Source organism: Pleurodeles waltl, chromosome 1_2, assembly GCF_031143425.1.
Source record: "Pleurodeles waltl isolate 20211129_DDA chromosome 1_2, aPleWal1.hap1.20221129, whole genome shotgun sequence".
NCBI lineage: Eukaryota > Metazoa > Chordata > Amphibia > Caudata > Salamandridae > Pleurodeles > Pleurodeles waltl.
In genome coordinates, this window is record NC_090437.1 from 1,330,620,666 (window position 1) to 1,330,635,832 (window position 15,167).

Below are 15,167 nucleotides of genomic sequence, written 5' to 3' on the forward strand. Positions count from 1 at the left end.
GTTGCCCCTATACCTATTTGCTCCTATTGCAATCTACTGTAACTTTACATTGCTTGCATTACTTCCTTTTGCTATTACTGCATATTTTTGGTATTGTGTACATATATCTTGTGTATATTTGGCATCCTCATACTGAGGGTACTCACTGAGATACTTTTGGCATATTGTCATAAAAATAAAGTACCTTTATTTTTAGTATATCTGTGTATTGTGTTTTCTTATGATATTGTGCATATGACACCAGTGGTATAGTAGGAGCTTTGCATGTCTCCTAGTTCAGACTAAGCTGCTCTGCTATAGCTACCTTCTATCAGCCTAAGCTGCTAGAAACACCTCTTCTACACTAATAAGGGATAACTGGACCTGGTACAGAGTGTAAGTATCCCTTGGTACCCACTACAAGCCAGGCCAGCCTCCTACACCTCTCTCCAATACACATCTGACTGGGCTGGGCGACAGCTCCCATGTGCATTTCACCTAGACAACCCCAAACACAGGATACTCAGTCACACCTGCACTCATCTGCATACTGAATGGGTCTTCCTGGATGAAAGGGTGGAGGGCCTGACACTTACACTTCAAAGGCTAGTGGCCTGCCTGCACACAGTGGACTGCTTAACCCCCTACTGGCACCCTGGCAGACAGACCTGTACTGAAAGGGGACCATATGCACTTCAAAACCACTTTTTGAAGTCTCCCCCACTTCAAAGGTATTTTTGGGTGTATCAACTGGGTCCTGACCCCATCAAACCAGACACTTCTGGTCCTAAGCCTGCAATCTGTCAAGAGGAACTGCCTAGCTGCTGCCCTGCTGTTGTTCTGCTGGCCTCTGACTTTGCTGGAAGTGCTTTCCAAGGGCTTGGATTGAACTTGCCTCCTGTTTTCTGAAGTCTCCGGGACAAAAAGACTTCATCTCTTCAAGGAACTCTTTGTTCACCGAAAATCAATGCACAGCCTGCCGAAAACGACACACAGCACGTCTTGCGGCGAGACCGCCGCACAGCCAAACCGGAACGACGCAGCCCGACTTCTGAGTGAAGAATCCACGCAGCGCCTGCCTTGCGGCCAGAAATTCGATGCATACCCCTACCAAATCGACGCACAGCCGAACCAGAACACGACGCAGGCCGACACCGAAGTGAAGAATCGATGCAGTGCCTGCCGTGCGACAGAAAATTTGACACATCAGATACAAGGACACAATGGTGTATACCTCTGCCAACCAGAGACCCCAATTCTAACAGTTATTATTAAACTGCTGGGATTATTTTTATCGCTGTAAAAAGAAAAAATCCCCAGGGGGGAACAGAAGACTATTCAACACACTAAAGCAATACTTGAGAAAGTTATTTAATTAAATAATCTCATAAAAATACAAGGTAAAATCACCCTTAAAAAAACAACAAAAAACAGTTACAAAATGAGTTTTTAAAAAACCATACATATAAAAGATAGTCAGTGATGTCTGGCTTTGTGTGTGGGTGTGGTGACTATTTGGATGAGTGCCATCTTGTTGAGGTTCTCGGGGAAGGTCACAATGTTGGTGTCTTTGGGGTCGTCGATGTGGAAGTTGAGATCTCCCAGCAGGATGTAGTGCTGAGAGTCAATGGCCAGGGGGAGCGATGAGGTTGGGGATGGCATTGCAGAAAGCCGGGCGGGGTCCTGGTGGTCTGTAGACGAGGGTGCCTCTTAATGTTGTCTTGGCATCTGTATGTTGTTGGAAATTGAGGTGTTCAATGAGGGGTGTGGGGTCATCGTTGCTGATAGCGAAGTGGATGGTGTCCTTGAAGATTATGGAGATTCCTTCACTGTATTTGTGCACTTTGTAGAGCATTTTGTAGCCGGTGGTGGTTGCGACTGCGATGTTGGGGTTCGCGGTTGGGCTGAGACAAGTTTCCGTGATGAAGGACACATCCGGGGCGAGGGATGAGATGGTGTCTCAGACCTCTATGGAGTGCCTGCAGAAGGGGTGGGCATTAAGCAGAATACACTGGAGGGGAGCTGAGACGAGCGTGGCCTCGTCTGCGCCGGGTCTTGTGCAGGGTGCGCCTCATGGAGCCCATGGCCCAGCACTGGTGCTACTGCACACCACCTTCAGCCTCCACTCACTGACAGCACTCCCAGGATGGAGCTGGAAGACTTCCCTGTGTGCACAATGAACCACTTGTGATTTGTTCACAACGTACTTATCGATGACTGTAACACAGCAATATTATATGACACTAAGGCCCTCATTACGAGTTTGGCGGTCACTAGATCACGTCCTATTTCAACCCTGGCGGGTGGGCCACGAAGGGACCGCCAGCTCTGCCAGGATCAGAGATCCTGGCAGTCTGGCGACAGGTAGTGGTCCTAATCCGCCAGGGTAGCGCTACCCTGTGGATTACAACTTTGTTCTCCACCACCCATTTCATGGCAGTAAAACTGACATGAAAAGACTGGCAGAGAACGGGTCCGGGGTCCCCCACGGCCAACACCCTTGCAATGTTCACATGTTTGCTTTGCAGACAGTGAATATTGCAAGGGTGCTGGTGCACCCTGCAGCCTACAGCATTGGCGCCGGCTCGATTACGAGCTGGAGACAATGCTGTAGGCTGTATCCCGCTACAACAACGGGCGGAAACTCAGGTTTCCGCCCCCTGTCCTAGTGGGAAACTTAATGGGCCCGGCGGGAAGGTAGCCAGTATGGCGGCAGCCTCCCCGTCGGAAGTTCGGTGGACGGTGTAAACGTTCCGCCAAACTCACAACCAGTCCCTGAGTGTTTGGACTGAAAACTCACCCAGACTGTGGGAAAGCCCAGTTCTTAGGATGGTCCAAAACACTAGAGACAAAGAACATCCCTGTAGGATCAAGAAGTTCAATTTGGCAATAGTTGCAGGAAGATAACTTGAAGCCTTTTTTGTTAAGAGGGACCACTATGTTGCAGGACCAAGAGCTTGGGATGCATCCTGTTTCATAGCAATAGGGAAAAAGCAGATAAAGAAACTTGTTCCATCCTACTGGGTCATGCTAGAGTACTTTGATGGCAACCTTATGAGGGCCCATTGCTGCTGGGTTTCTCACTTTCCTTATACATGACTCAATCAGCTTCGCATTAGGGGCTGTTACAGGCTGAGCTAGCTTGACAAGTGCAAAGCTGCGATGGGCTCCTCCAAATCGGGCAATGTGGGATTTCGCCCACACCGTTCGGAAAATTGATTTATCTACTCCTTCTGTGATACTGGATTTGCAGAGGTCTTTGTATTGCTTCCTATGAACTTAGAAATGAGCTGCCACAAGGTTTTGCTAAATTTTTTTAGTGAGGTTGCTTGCTACAGTTCAGCCCAATTCTTATCCATGGAAGTTCTTATACAGGACTAACTAAAATTTCCTTCGCTTTTTCCACAAGTTCATGATTTCTTTGCCCCTTTAAGCAGAGAAGTCAATAAACTGATGACGTATTAACCTATTGAGCTTGTGAGAAAGGGCAAAATTTAAGAACCCTTTTTATCTAGGGGCTATTTTATTACCGGGCACACGCCTTCCAGGAGCATAAGAACAGCTGCTGAAAGGTGCTCTTCAAAAAATAAAGTAGGATTGCTACCTTCGGGTGTGTGGTACCTTCTCTGGGAATTAAGTTCTACATTCATCTTAGATATATTTTGGAGTTCCATATAATTCGGCCCTCTTTTCTGACTATTGAAGCCTCCCCGTGGCCTCTTCATGGCCATCTGCTAAAGACCTGGACGAAGATTTATGTAGACTTAACACTAGTTCTGAGTAATGTGTTGTTGCTACCTTGTAAGAATTCTACTTTGAGAAGCTGTTTTTTTTTTTTTTTAAATATATAAATCATAGCTAGTTGTAATGTAATCCAATAAAGAAAGGCCGGTGACCCCCTTTCTAGGAAAGGCTGCTAAATTGCAGCTATCTTGATGTGGGAGTAGTCTGAGAGGGAGTCACAGAGTTCCTGGATGGAGTTCTCTGTGGCAGGAGAGTTGGTGAAATTCTCGACAATCTTGAAACGTTCCTCCGTGTGGTTGGCTGCGGAGTGGATGTGGTTGGCGGTGGCAGCTCTGTTGGCTGTGGTTGGCGGTGGCAGCTCTGTTGGATTCTTTGAAGTGCCAGTGGTTTTTGCTGAGGGCTGCCTTGTAGTTGGCACTATGGGAGGGGTCTTTGGAGGCTCGCCGTGCTTCTCGAGTTGGCAGCAACTGCGCTTGGTGGTTCTGAGTTCTGAGTTCTGGGGTGTACTAGCTGGGTCCTTTCCAGGATTCGATAGGTCCGCTCCCAGGTCAGGGATGACCCTGCCCGACATGTCTGCCCCACCCGTCCTATCCCACCTGTAGAGTCTGGCTGGACATGTTTTAGTGTTTCCACCAGCCACAATGCGGAGGGCCGGCTTCTCCATTCACCCCACACCCGTCCATCACAGGCGTCACCGGTCTGGTGACCCTGCTAATAAAAAGGGCCGGGTGCACGTGCCCTGGGCTAGTTATACTAGTATCATGAGGACCTTGGGCCCCCAACATTACACTACCCTCTATGCCCCCTGCACATGTCCTTTATTCCCTGCGATCTGCTGTCATTAAACATGGATGTACGTGTTGTGCGTGTCTCAGCCAATGCAACAAATTCATCGGGGTGGGGGAGGGGCGAGGCTCACCCTGACATGAATGACTCTTCCCCAGCCCCCCTCCTATACCAACCTCCTACGCCCCCTGCATGTAGCCTTTATTCTCTTCCTGCTGTTATTAGACATGGATGTACGCTGCTTGCGTGACTAATCCTTTGGAACGGATTCATCGCCGGTGGTGGTGGGGGGTGCTGGGTACGGGCCTTACCCTGACATGTGAGTGACTCTGCCCCAGCCCTCCGGTCCCACACTCTGTGACCCCTGCATGTAGCCCTTGGACTTTACTGTTTGATCTCACAGCTGGTCGTGGCCCTGGCATTCAGGGGGAAGATGACGGGATGAAGGAGCCCTTCACCCCTGACGTTGTGTCTGGCTCGCGCCCTTAAAAGCGTCAAGTTCAGTGACATGGAATGGACAGATTAATGTCTTCCCCGTGTGCCAAAGTAGCAGGTTTAAGGGCAAATCTAACAAAGGTGATGACAGTGAAAGTACATGCACCACAAACACACAACCAGATGGACAGATTGTGCATCGCAGCCAGAGCTGGCCAAGGAAACGGTGTGAAATAAATGATGTGATTTTTAACTCCAGCGAGATCGTGTACTTGGCCCCTTCTTAGGGTCACGTAACAGCCATGGAACACTTGCATGTTTTGTGTGTGTTCACGTGGTGGAATGTTACCCTGGTACCTTCTGAGATCAGGTCATGGAATACTGTCCGGTTGCTCCTCCATTTATTCACGCAGTGTCACCTGGGAGCTTCTGTTCATCATGCCACAATTGTGGCCCAGCTGTTGTGTGTTTCATGTCAGGGAATATTGGGCCGGTTGTTACGTGTTTCATGTCTTGGAATGTTGGCCTGTTTTCTGTGTTTCATGTCATGGAATATTGGCCTGTTTTCTGTGTTTCATGTCATGGAATATTGGCCTGTTTTTTGTGTTTCAAGTCATGGAATGTTGACTTGTTTTTTGTGTTTCATGTCATGGAATGTTGACCTGTTCTTTGTGTTTCATGTCATGGAATGTTGGCCTGATTTGTTTTGTGTTTCATGCGATGCAGTGTTGGCCTGTTTTTTGTGTTTCAAGTCATGGAATGTTGGGCCTTGTTTGTGTTTCATGTCATGGAATGTTGACCTGTTTTTTGTGTTTCAAGCCATGGAATGCTGACCTGTTTTTTGTGTTTCATGTCATGGAATGTTGGCCTGGTGTTTCTTTATTCTGGTGATGGGATGTTTGCCTGGTTGCTGTCCTTGGGAAGGGGCAGAGGGAGTGAAAACGTTCTACATTTGTGGTCCTCATACTGTTTCTCGGTTTCTTCTTCCCAGATGTCTGTTCCAAGGTTGGGAAGGATATCCTCGCCGCTGGTGGAAACATCGTAGATGCTGGGATTGCCGCCCTGCTTTGCCTGTGTGTTGTCCACCCACACGCTGCAGGCATAGGTGAGCCTTCAGAAGCCGTGTTTTCTTCTCTCTAAAATGTTTTAATACGTGCTGCCTTGCCAGTTATCCTAATATGCAGCATTAGTGTCTAGAAAGTTGGTGTCTTCATAGAGTCACGAGTGGTGGAACCTCCCCTTCTCCCACTCTTTGGTAATACATTTTGATTGACAGTATGTCTCTGGAGGACTGCCTATCAGGGTCTCTGTGCTCCTCGGCACTCCCCTCTCCTTGGAATCTTAAATACTTCATCTTTTCCTCAACTAGGAAGTTCTGGATTGAGGAGGAAAGATTGCTACTGGACAAGGGAGGTTGAATCAGAAGTGATTACCCCTAGCTGGGTAATTTAATGACCTGACCTTCTCGTCTAAGAACCTTCTCAGACTTTATCATACACGAGTCACTATCGCGGGGAGTTACCACCTGAAGCTCTGCGTAACTTTCACATCCCTGCACCTGTAGCAGACTTTGAATCATAGACTTCATTCAAAGAGCTCTTGGGTATCTCTTGGTCAGTACAGCATATGGATTTTATGCAGCTGTGATCTCCAACGAAGGCTGTGGTGGGTGACACGCGTGCGGTATGTACCAGGACGTGCCACCCGAAAGATGATTACCCTCCACATTGGGGTGTGAGCCTTCTACACTTGAATTCAGGCTGCTGTTGGGGCACTCCATTAAAGTACCACATTATAATGCTAGGACCAAGAGTTGGTAGTTAGATGAAGATTACAGTGCTGAGGCTCAAACTGGCTAATCAGAAAATAGATTTTAAATTGGTGTCTCTCCCACAGATTGCGTCTTTGCCCCTTCACTGGAGGCGCTAAGTTACATCCTGAATCTGATTTTTACAACAATACGGCTTTAGCAGCACCAGAAGGTGCTCCTATCAGGTATCGAGTAGGAAAGTCTGCAAGTGATGTAAGGAGTTCTTATAATGCAAAGACAGAATTGCCATTTTCTCTTTGAGGTCATCTTGGCGGCTCTGAATATGGGGTCGTGGAATCCCGGTTGATCCAGATCACTGTCCTGTAGTTGTTCACCCAAGAATCACCGCACGCCACAGGATGCATAAACATCGCTTCTCCTCATCTTACAAGGTGAAGAAGTGCAGGAGGTCCAGGCAGCAACTGGAGCCTTCAAAACCGGTCCCCATGCTTGAAGCCATTGTCCTGGTAGGAGCTCCTCTGAGGGAATCACAGCAGCAGACTGAGGGCTTCCGGAAGGGTATGATGGCCTTCCTTTCATATAACCTCTCTGGCGCTCCTCCTCGGTCAACTGTGGGCCCAGGTGATGGACATGCCCTATTATGGACATCGTCGTTGCATGTTAGTTGGTTAACTCCCCAGAAACTTCATCAGTCACTGAGACAAAGTTTGGTGGTTTAGCAATCAGACCCAGAGGTCTTGCCAGCAGCCTCGGACAATGTTTGAGCAGCCTCAGCTCTTTTGGCCATACAGTGGTACAGGCAGGAGAAGGTGAGGATAGTTCTACTCATCTTCCTCTACTTCAATCTCACACAAACATCTGTGAAGCCTTGCCTTTCCATATTTCAGTCTTCTGGTTGGAGGTGCTTTGTTGTTCTTTTCTTCACTGGGGGAAGAAGTGATAATTGGTCCTGTAGATCCTTCATTTCACAAGATCGGATCATCTTCCTCACTTCCTAGAGGAGAATGTCTCCCGTTCCCCTATAGTCACCCTCCACACCGCTTAGACATCTTGATGAAGGAGGTTGGCTCATTGGTGGAGGACACTCTTCAGAAGGTTTCTCAGCACCAGAAAAGCTCATGTTCAGAGTACTGGTATGTGACCCCCTCAAGAAAGGGGGTGGGTTACAAAGAATTGTGGATTTGAGGTGCCTGAATAATTACCTCAAAAAGGAGCTCTTCAGAATGAGAGCCCCCCCCCCCCCCGAATCCTTAGTACATATGAATTGTGAGGGTGCAGAGACAGCTTTTGAGGAGTTCTTTAGTAGGCAGGCTCTACCAGCTTGCTTTATTTCTGTCACCCCCACGTTATTGGCAAGGTGCTCTAACACTTCAGGGAATACCTCGCTTTAGTTCCAGTGTGAAACGTAGAGCCTTGCATCTGGTCTTGAAAGCATTTCTTCCAAGGTTATGTGGTCACCAAGTGTAGGTATTACCAGACATTATCACCACAGTGTTTTGCCCGGAGAAGCAAGTTAATACCGGCTGAAACAGACTGCACATAACGACACCGCATCGCTGGGCCTGGTGCACGGGCAACAAACTGGGTTGCAGCAGCCGGTCTGGCAGGGCGTCTGGATATTGAAGATGTCTGGTGGAGCAGGATGTCCTTCACGGACGTGGAGTAGGAGCTGATTTAGAATATGGAGGTCAGGATTGAGCTGACCTGGAGGGCTCTGGTGTTAGATCTACTTGAAGCTACCAGCAACAAGAACTGGGATTGGTTCTGCTGCCCGGAGACACGTTGAGTGTGGACTGAAGGTTTGGCCGTAATTTTGCATTCCTCCCAATTCCTCTTACTGTCCAGTGGTTGTCAGTGTCTACGGCTGCACCACGACCACGTGATCCTGGTTGCACCCAATTGAGAAGCTTCTTGTGTGATCCTGGTGTAGGAGGCTGGACTGGCTTGTAGTGGGTACCAAGAGGTACTTGCACCTTGCACCAGGCCCAGGTATCCCTTATTAGTGTAGAGGGGTGTCTAGCAGCTTAGGCTGATAGAAAAGGTAGCTTAGCAGAGCAGCTTAGGCTAAACTAGGAGACGAATGAAGCTCCTACAGTACCACTAGTGTCATATGCACAATATCATAAGAAAACACAATACACAGATATACTAAAAATAAAGGTACTTTATTTTTATGACAATATGCCAAAAGTATCTCAGTGAGTACCCTCAGTATGAGGATAGCAAATATACACAAGATATATGTACACAATACCAAAATATGCAGTAATAGCAATAGAAAACAGTGCAAACAATGTATAGTCACAATAGAATGCAATGGGGGCACATAGGGATAGGGGCAACACAAACCATATACTCTAGAAGTGGAATGCGAACCACGAATGGACCCCAAACCTATGTGACCTTGTAGAGGGTCGCTGGGACTGTAAGAAAACAGTGAGGGTTAGAAAAATAGCCCACCCCAAGACCCTGAAAAGTGGGTGCAAAGTGCACCTAAGTTCCCCAAAGAGCACAGAAGTCGTGATAGGGGAATTCTGCAAGGAAGACCAACACCAGCAATGCAACAACGATGGATTTCCTGACGAGAGTACCTGTGAAACAAGGGGACCAAGTCCAAGAGTCACGATCAAGTCGGGAGTGGACAGATGCCCAGGAAATGCCAGCTGTGGGTGCAAAGAAGCTGCCACCTGATGGTAGAAGCTGTGGATTCTGCAAGAACGACAAGGGCTAGAAACTTCCCCTTTAGAGGATGGATGTCACACATCGTGAAGAGTTGTGCAGAGGTGTTTCCATGCAGAAAGAACGTAAACAAGCCTTGCTAGCTGCAAGGGTTGCGGTTAGGGTTTTTGGATGCTGCTGTGGCCCAGGAGGGACCAGGATATCGCCAATTGCGTGAGGAGACAGAGGGGGCGTTCAGCAAGACAAAGAGCCCACTCAGAAGCAAGCAGCACCCGCAGAAGTGCCGGAACAGGCACTACAAAGTGGAGTGAACCGGAGCTCACCCGAAGTCACAAAAGAAAGTCCCATGACGCCGGAGGACAACTCAGGAGGTCGTGCACTGCAGGTTAGAGTGCTGGGGACCCAGGCTTGGCTGTGCACAAAGGAAATCCTGGAAGAGTGCACAGGAGCCGGAGTAGCTAAAAAACATGCGGTTCCCAGCAATGCAGTCTAGCGTGGGGAGGCAAGGACTTACCTCCACCAAACTTGGACTGAAGAGTCACTGGACTGTGGGAGTCACTTGGGCAGAGTTGCTGAGTTCAAGGGACCTCGCTCGTCGTGCTGAGAGGAGACCCAGAGTACCGGTGATGCAGTTCTTTGGTGCCTGCGGTTGCAGGGGGAAGATTCCGTCGACCCACGGGAGATTTCTTCGGAGCTTCTAGTGCAGAGAGGAGGCAGACTACACCCACAGCATGCACCACCAGGAAAACAGTCGAGAAGGCGGCAGGATCAGCGTTACAAGGTCGCAGTAGTTGTCTTTGCTACTTTGTTGCAGTTTTGCAGGCTTCCAGCGCGGTCAGCAGTCGATTCCTTGGCAGAAGGTGAAGAGAGAGATGCAGAGGAACTCTGATGAGCTCTTGCATTCGTTATCTAAGGAATTCCCCAAAGCAGAGACCCTAAATAGCCAGAAAAGGAGGTTTGGCTACTTAGGAGAGAGGATAGGCTAGCAACACCTGAAGGAGCCTATTAGAAGGAGTCTCTGACGTCACCTGCTGGCACTGGCCACTCAGAGCAGTCCAGTGTGCCAGCAGCACCTCTGTTTCCAAGATGGCAGAGGTCTGGAGCACACTGGAGGAGCTCTGGGCACCTCCCAGGGGAGGTGCAGGTCAGGGGAGTGGTCACTCCCCTTTCCTTTGTCCAGTTTCGCACCAGAGCAGGGCTGAGGGATCACTGAACCGGTGCATACTGGCTTATGCAGAAATGGGCACCATCTGTGCCCATCAAAGCATTTCCAGAGGCTGGGGGAGGCTACTCCTCCCCAGCCCTGACACCTTTTTCCAAAGGGAGAGGGTGTAACACCCTCTCTCTGAGGAAGTCCTTTGTTATGCCTTCCTGGGCCAGGCCTGGCTGGACCCCAGGAGGGCAGAAACCTGTCTGAGGGGTTGGCAGCAGAAGCAGCTGCAGTGAAACCCCGGGAAAGGTAGTTTGGCCGTACCCGGGTCTGAGCTAGAGACTCGGGGGATCATGGAATTGTCTCCCCAATGCCAGAATGGCATTGGGGTGACAATTCCATGATCTTAGACATGTTACATGGCCATGTTCGGAGTTACCATTGTGACGCTACACATTTGTCGTTACCTATGTACAGTGCACGCGTGTAATGGTGTCCCCGCACTCACAAAGTCCGGGGAATTTGCCCTGAACAATGTGGGAGCACCTTGGCTAGTGCCAGGGTGCCCACACACTAAGTAACTTAGCACCCAACCTTTACCAGGTTGTCCCCGAATTATAGACTGCGCTCGCTGCATTTCAAGTTTCTGCACCGACTATATTATACGCCCAAGAAATTACATTCCATGGGGCTGCTAGCGGATACATGCTGCGCTCGTTGCGGGGCTCGGAACGCGGGCTTCTTTCACCTGGCATGGGAGTGCGCGGAAGTGTATACGTTTTGGGAGGAGATAAGACGGTCGATTGTTGAAATGATAGAGGTGGAGGTACCCCTCTCCCCTAAGATAGCGCTGTTGGGATATATGGACGAGGTCCAGGGCCCGCATAGACGCTTGGTGGGCCTCCTCATGCTGCTGGCTAAGCGTAGAGTCGCAATGTGCTGGGGCCGGAGGAGAGCCCCCCGTAGGTCTGATTGGTTACGAGATGCTGCTTTTTGTCATGATCAGCTGTTAGTATTCTGGGAATTTATGCCAGAGGGATCCCGCCCCAAAGATATCTGGGCCCCTCTAAATGAATATCTGGCGACGCAGACTGAGGGTGCTGTGTGACTGATGTCTCCCATTTGTGTTTCATTCCCCCCGGATCATGCGAGTTACCTTTTTGTATGATAATCCTGCGCGATGTGACTGTGTCCTCCACCTGCCTGTTCTTTAGAGTTTTTTTTTTTTTTTTTTTTTTTTTTTGCAACTGTTATTTTTTGCAGTTCTTCCTACTCGACGACGTTAGATTAATACCATTGGATGTGTCTATGATTTGTAATGGTTCTCATACATCCTTACTCTCTCGTCGAGAGATCTGCTGTATTAATGTATGTTTCTTTGGTTTGTATTTAAATGAATAAAAAAAAAAAAAAAAAAACCTTTACCAGGTAAAGGTTAGACATATAGGTGACTTATAAGTTACTTAAGTACAGTGGTAAATGGCTGTGAAATAACGTGGACGTTATTTCACTCAGGCTGCACTGGCAGGCCTGTGTAAGAATTGTCAGATCTCCCTATGGGTGTAGGAGGCTGGACTGGCTTGTAGTGAGTACCAAGGGGTACTTGCACCTTGCACCAGGCCCAGTTATCCCTTATTAGTGTATAGGGTGTCTAGCAGCTTAGGCTGATAGATAATGGTAGCTTAGCAAAGCAGCTCAGGCTGAACTAGGAGACGTGTGAAGCTACTACAGTACCACCTAGTGTCATATGCACAATATCATAAGAAAACACAATACACAGTTATACTAAAAATAAAGGTACTTTATTTTTATGACAATATGCCAAAGTATCTTAGAGTGTACCCTCAGTGAGAGGATAGGAAATATACACAAGATATATATACACAATAGCAAAAATATGCAGTATAGTCTTAGAAAACAGTGCAAACAAAGTATAGTTACAATAGGATGCAATGGGGAAACATAGGGATAGGGGCAACACAAACCATAAACTCCAGAAGTGGAATGCGAACCACGAATGGACCCCAAACCTATGTGACCTTGTAGAGGGTCGCTGGGACTATTAGAAAATAGTGAGAGTTAGCAAAATAACCCACCCCAAGACCCTGAAAAGTGAGTGAAAAGTGCACCAAAGTTCCCCTAAGGACAAAATAGTCGTGTTAGAGGGAGAATGCAAGGAAAACACAAATCAGCAATGCAACAACGATGGATTCCTGTCTGAAGGTACCTGTGGAACAAGGGGACCAAGTCCAAAAGTCACAAGCAGCTCGGAGATGGGCAGATGCCCAAGAAATGCCAGCGGTTGGTGCAAAGAAGCTCTTACTAGGCTGAAGAACTGTGAATACTGCAGGAACGACAAGGGCTAGAGACTTCCCCTTTGGAGGATGGATCCCCCACGCCTTGGAGAGTCGTGCAGAAGTGTTTTCCCGCCGGATGGACGCCAACAAGCCTTGCTACACGCAAATCGTGCGTTTGGCGTTTTTGGACGCTTCTGGGGCCCAGGAGGGACCAGGAGGTCGCAAATTGGACCTGCAGAGAGAGGGGACGTCGAGCAAGACAAAGAGCCCTCACTGAAGCAGGTAGCACCCGGGGAAGTGCCAGAAACAGGCACTACGAGGATGCGTGAAACGGTGCTCGCCGAAGTTGCACAAAGGAGTCCCACGTCGCCGGAGACCAACTTAGAAAGTCGTGCAATGCAGGTTAGAGTGCCGTGGACCCAGGCTTGGCTGTGCACGAAGGATTTCCGCCGGAAGTGCACAGGGGCCGGAGAAGCTTGCAAAGTCGCGGTTCCCAGCAATGCAGCCCAGCGAGGTGAGGCAAGGACTTACCTCCACCAAACTTGGGCTGAAGAGTCACTGGACTGTGCGGGTCACTTGGACGGTGTCGCTGGATTCGAGGGACCTCGCTCGTCGTGCTGAGAGGAGACCCAAGGGACCGGAGATGCAGCTTTTTGGTGCCTGCGGTTGCAGGGGGAAGATTCCGTCGACCCACGGGAGATTTCTTCGGAGCTTCTGGTGCAGAGAGGAGGCGGACTACCCCCACAGCATGCACAAGCAGGAAAACAGTCGAGAAGGCGGCAGGATCAGCGTTACAGAGTTGCAGTAGTCGTCTTTGCTACTATGTTGCAGGTTTGCAGGCTTCCAGCGCGGTCAGCGGTCGATTCCTTATCAGAAGGTGAAGAGGGAGATGCAGAGGAACTCGGCTGAGCTCATGCATTCGTTATCTAAAGTTTCCCCAGAGACAGAGACCCTAAATAGCCAGAAAAGAGGGTTTGGCTACCTAGGAGAGAGGAAAGGCTACTAACACCTGAAGGAGCCTATCAGCAGGAGTCTCTGACGTCACCTGGTGGCACTGGCCACTCAGAGCAGTCCAGTGTGCCAGCAGCACCTCTGTTTCCAAGATGGCAGAGGTCTGGAGCACACTGGAGGAGCTCTGGACACCTCCCAGGGGAGGTGCAGGTCAGGGGAGTGGTCACTCCCCTTTCCTTTGTCCAGTTTCGCGCCAGAGCAGGGGCTAAGGGGTCCCTGAACCGGTGTAGACTGGCTTATGCAGAATTGGGCACATCTGTGCCCAACAAAGCATTTCCAGAGGCTGGGGGAGGCTACTCCTCCCCTGCCTTCACACCATTTTCCAAAGGGAGAGGGTGTCACACCCTCTCTCAGAGGAAGTTCTTTGTTCTGCCATCCTGGGCCAGGCCTGGCTGGACCCCAGGAGGGCAGCTGCCTGTCTGAGGGGTTGGCAGCAGCAGCAGCTGCAGTGAAACCCCAGGAAGGGCAGTTTGGCAGTACCAGGGTCTGTGCTACAGACCACTGGGATCATGGGATTGTGCCAACTATGCCAGGATGGTATAGAGGGGGCAATTCCATGATCATAGACATGTTACATGGCCATATTCGGAGTTACCATGGTGAAGCTACATATAGGTAGTGACCTATATGTAGTGCACGCGTGTAATGGTGTCCCCGCACTCACAAAGTTCAGGGAATTGGCTCTGAACAATGTGGGGGCACCTTGGCTAGTGCCAGGGTGCCCTCACACTAAGTAACTTTGCACCTAACCTTTACCAGGTAAAGGTTAGACATATAGGTGACTTATAAGTTACTTAAGTGCAGTGTAAAATGGCTGTGAAATACCGTGGACGTTATTTCACTCAGGCTGCAGTGGCAGGCCTGTGTAAGAATTGTCAGAGCTCCCTATGGGTGGCAAAAGAAATGCTGCAGCCCATAGGGGTCTCCTGGAACCCCAATACCCTGGGTACCTCAGTACCATATACTAGGGAATTATAAGGGTGTTCCAGTAAGCCAATGTAAATTGGTAAAAATGGTCACTAGCCTGTTAGTGACAATTTAAAAGTAATGAGAGAGCATAACCACTGAGGTTCTGGTTAGCAGAGCCTCAGTGAGACAGTTAGGCACCACACAGGGAACATATACATGCACACCTATGAGCACTGGGGCCCTGTGTGACAGGGTCCCAGTGACACATACATATAGGCCACAAACCTATGAGCACTGGGGTCCTGACTAGCAGGATCCCAGTGACACATAACAACCATACTGAAATCATGGTGTTTTCACTATGAGCACTGAGGCCTGGCTATCAGGATCCCAGTGAGACAGTGAA

At 49.2% G+C, this 15,167-nt stretch overlaps 1 protein-coding gene across 1 annotated transcript in view; it reads left to right on the plus strand.

The window, feature by feature from the left end:
* Positions 1-15,167, plus strand: part of GGT6 (gamma-glutamyltransferase 6) — a 125,339-nt gene that overhangs the window by 88,370 nt on the left and 21,802 nt on the right. Inside the window, exon 3 of the mRNA XM_069205889.1 lies at positions 5,936-6,049. Coding sequence (XP_069061990.1) covers positions 5,936-6,049 — 114 coding nt within the window. The remainder of the gene's footprint in view (positions 1-5,935; positions 6,050-15,167) is intronic.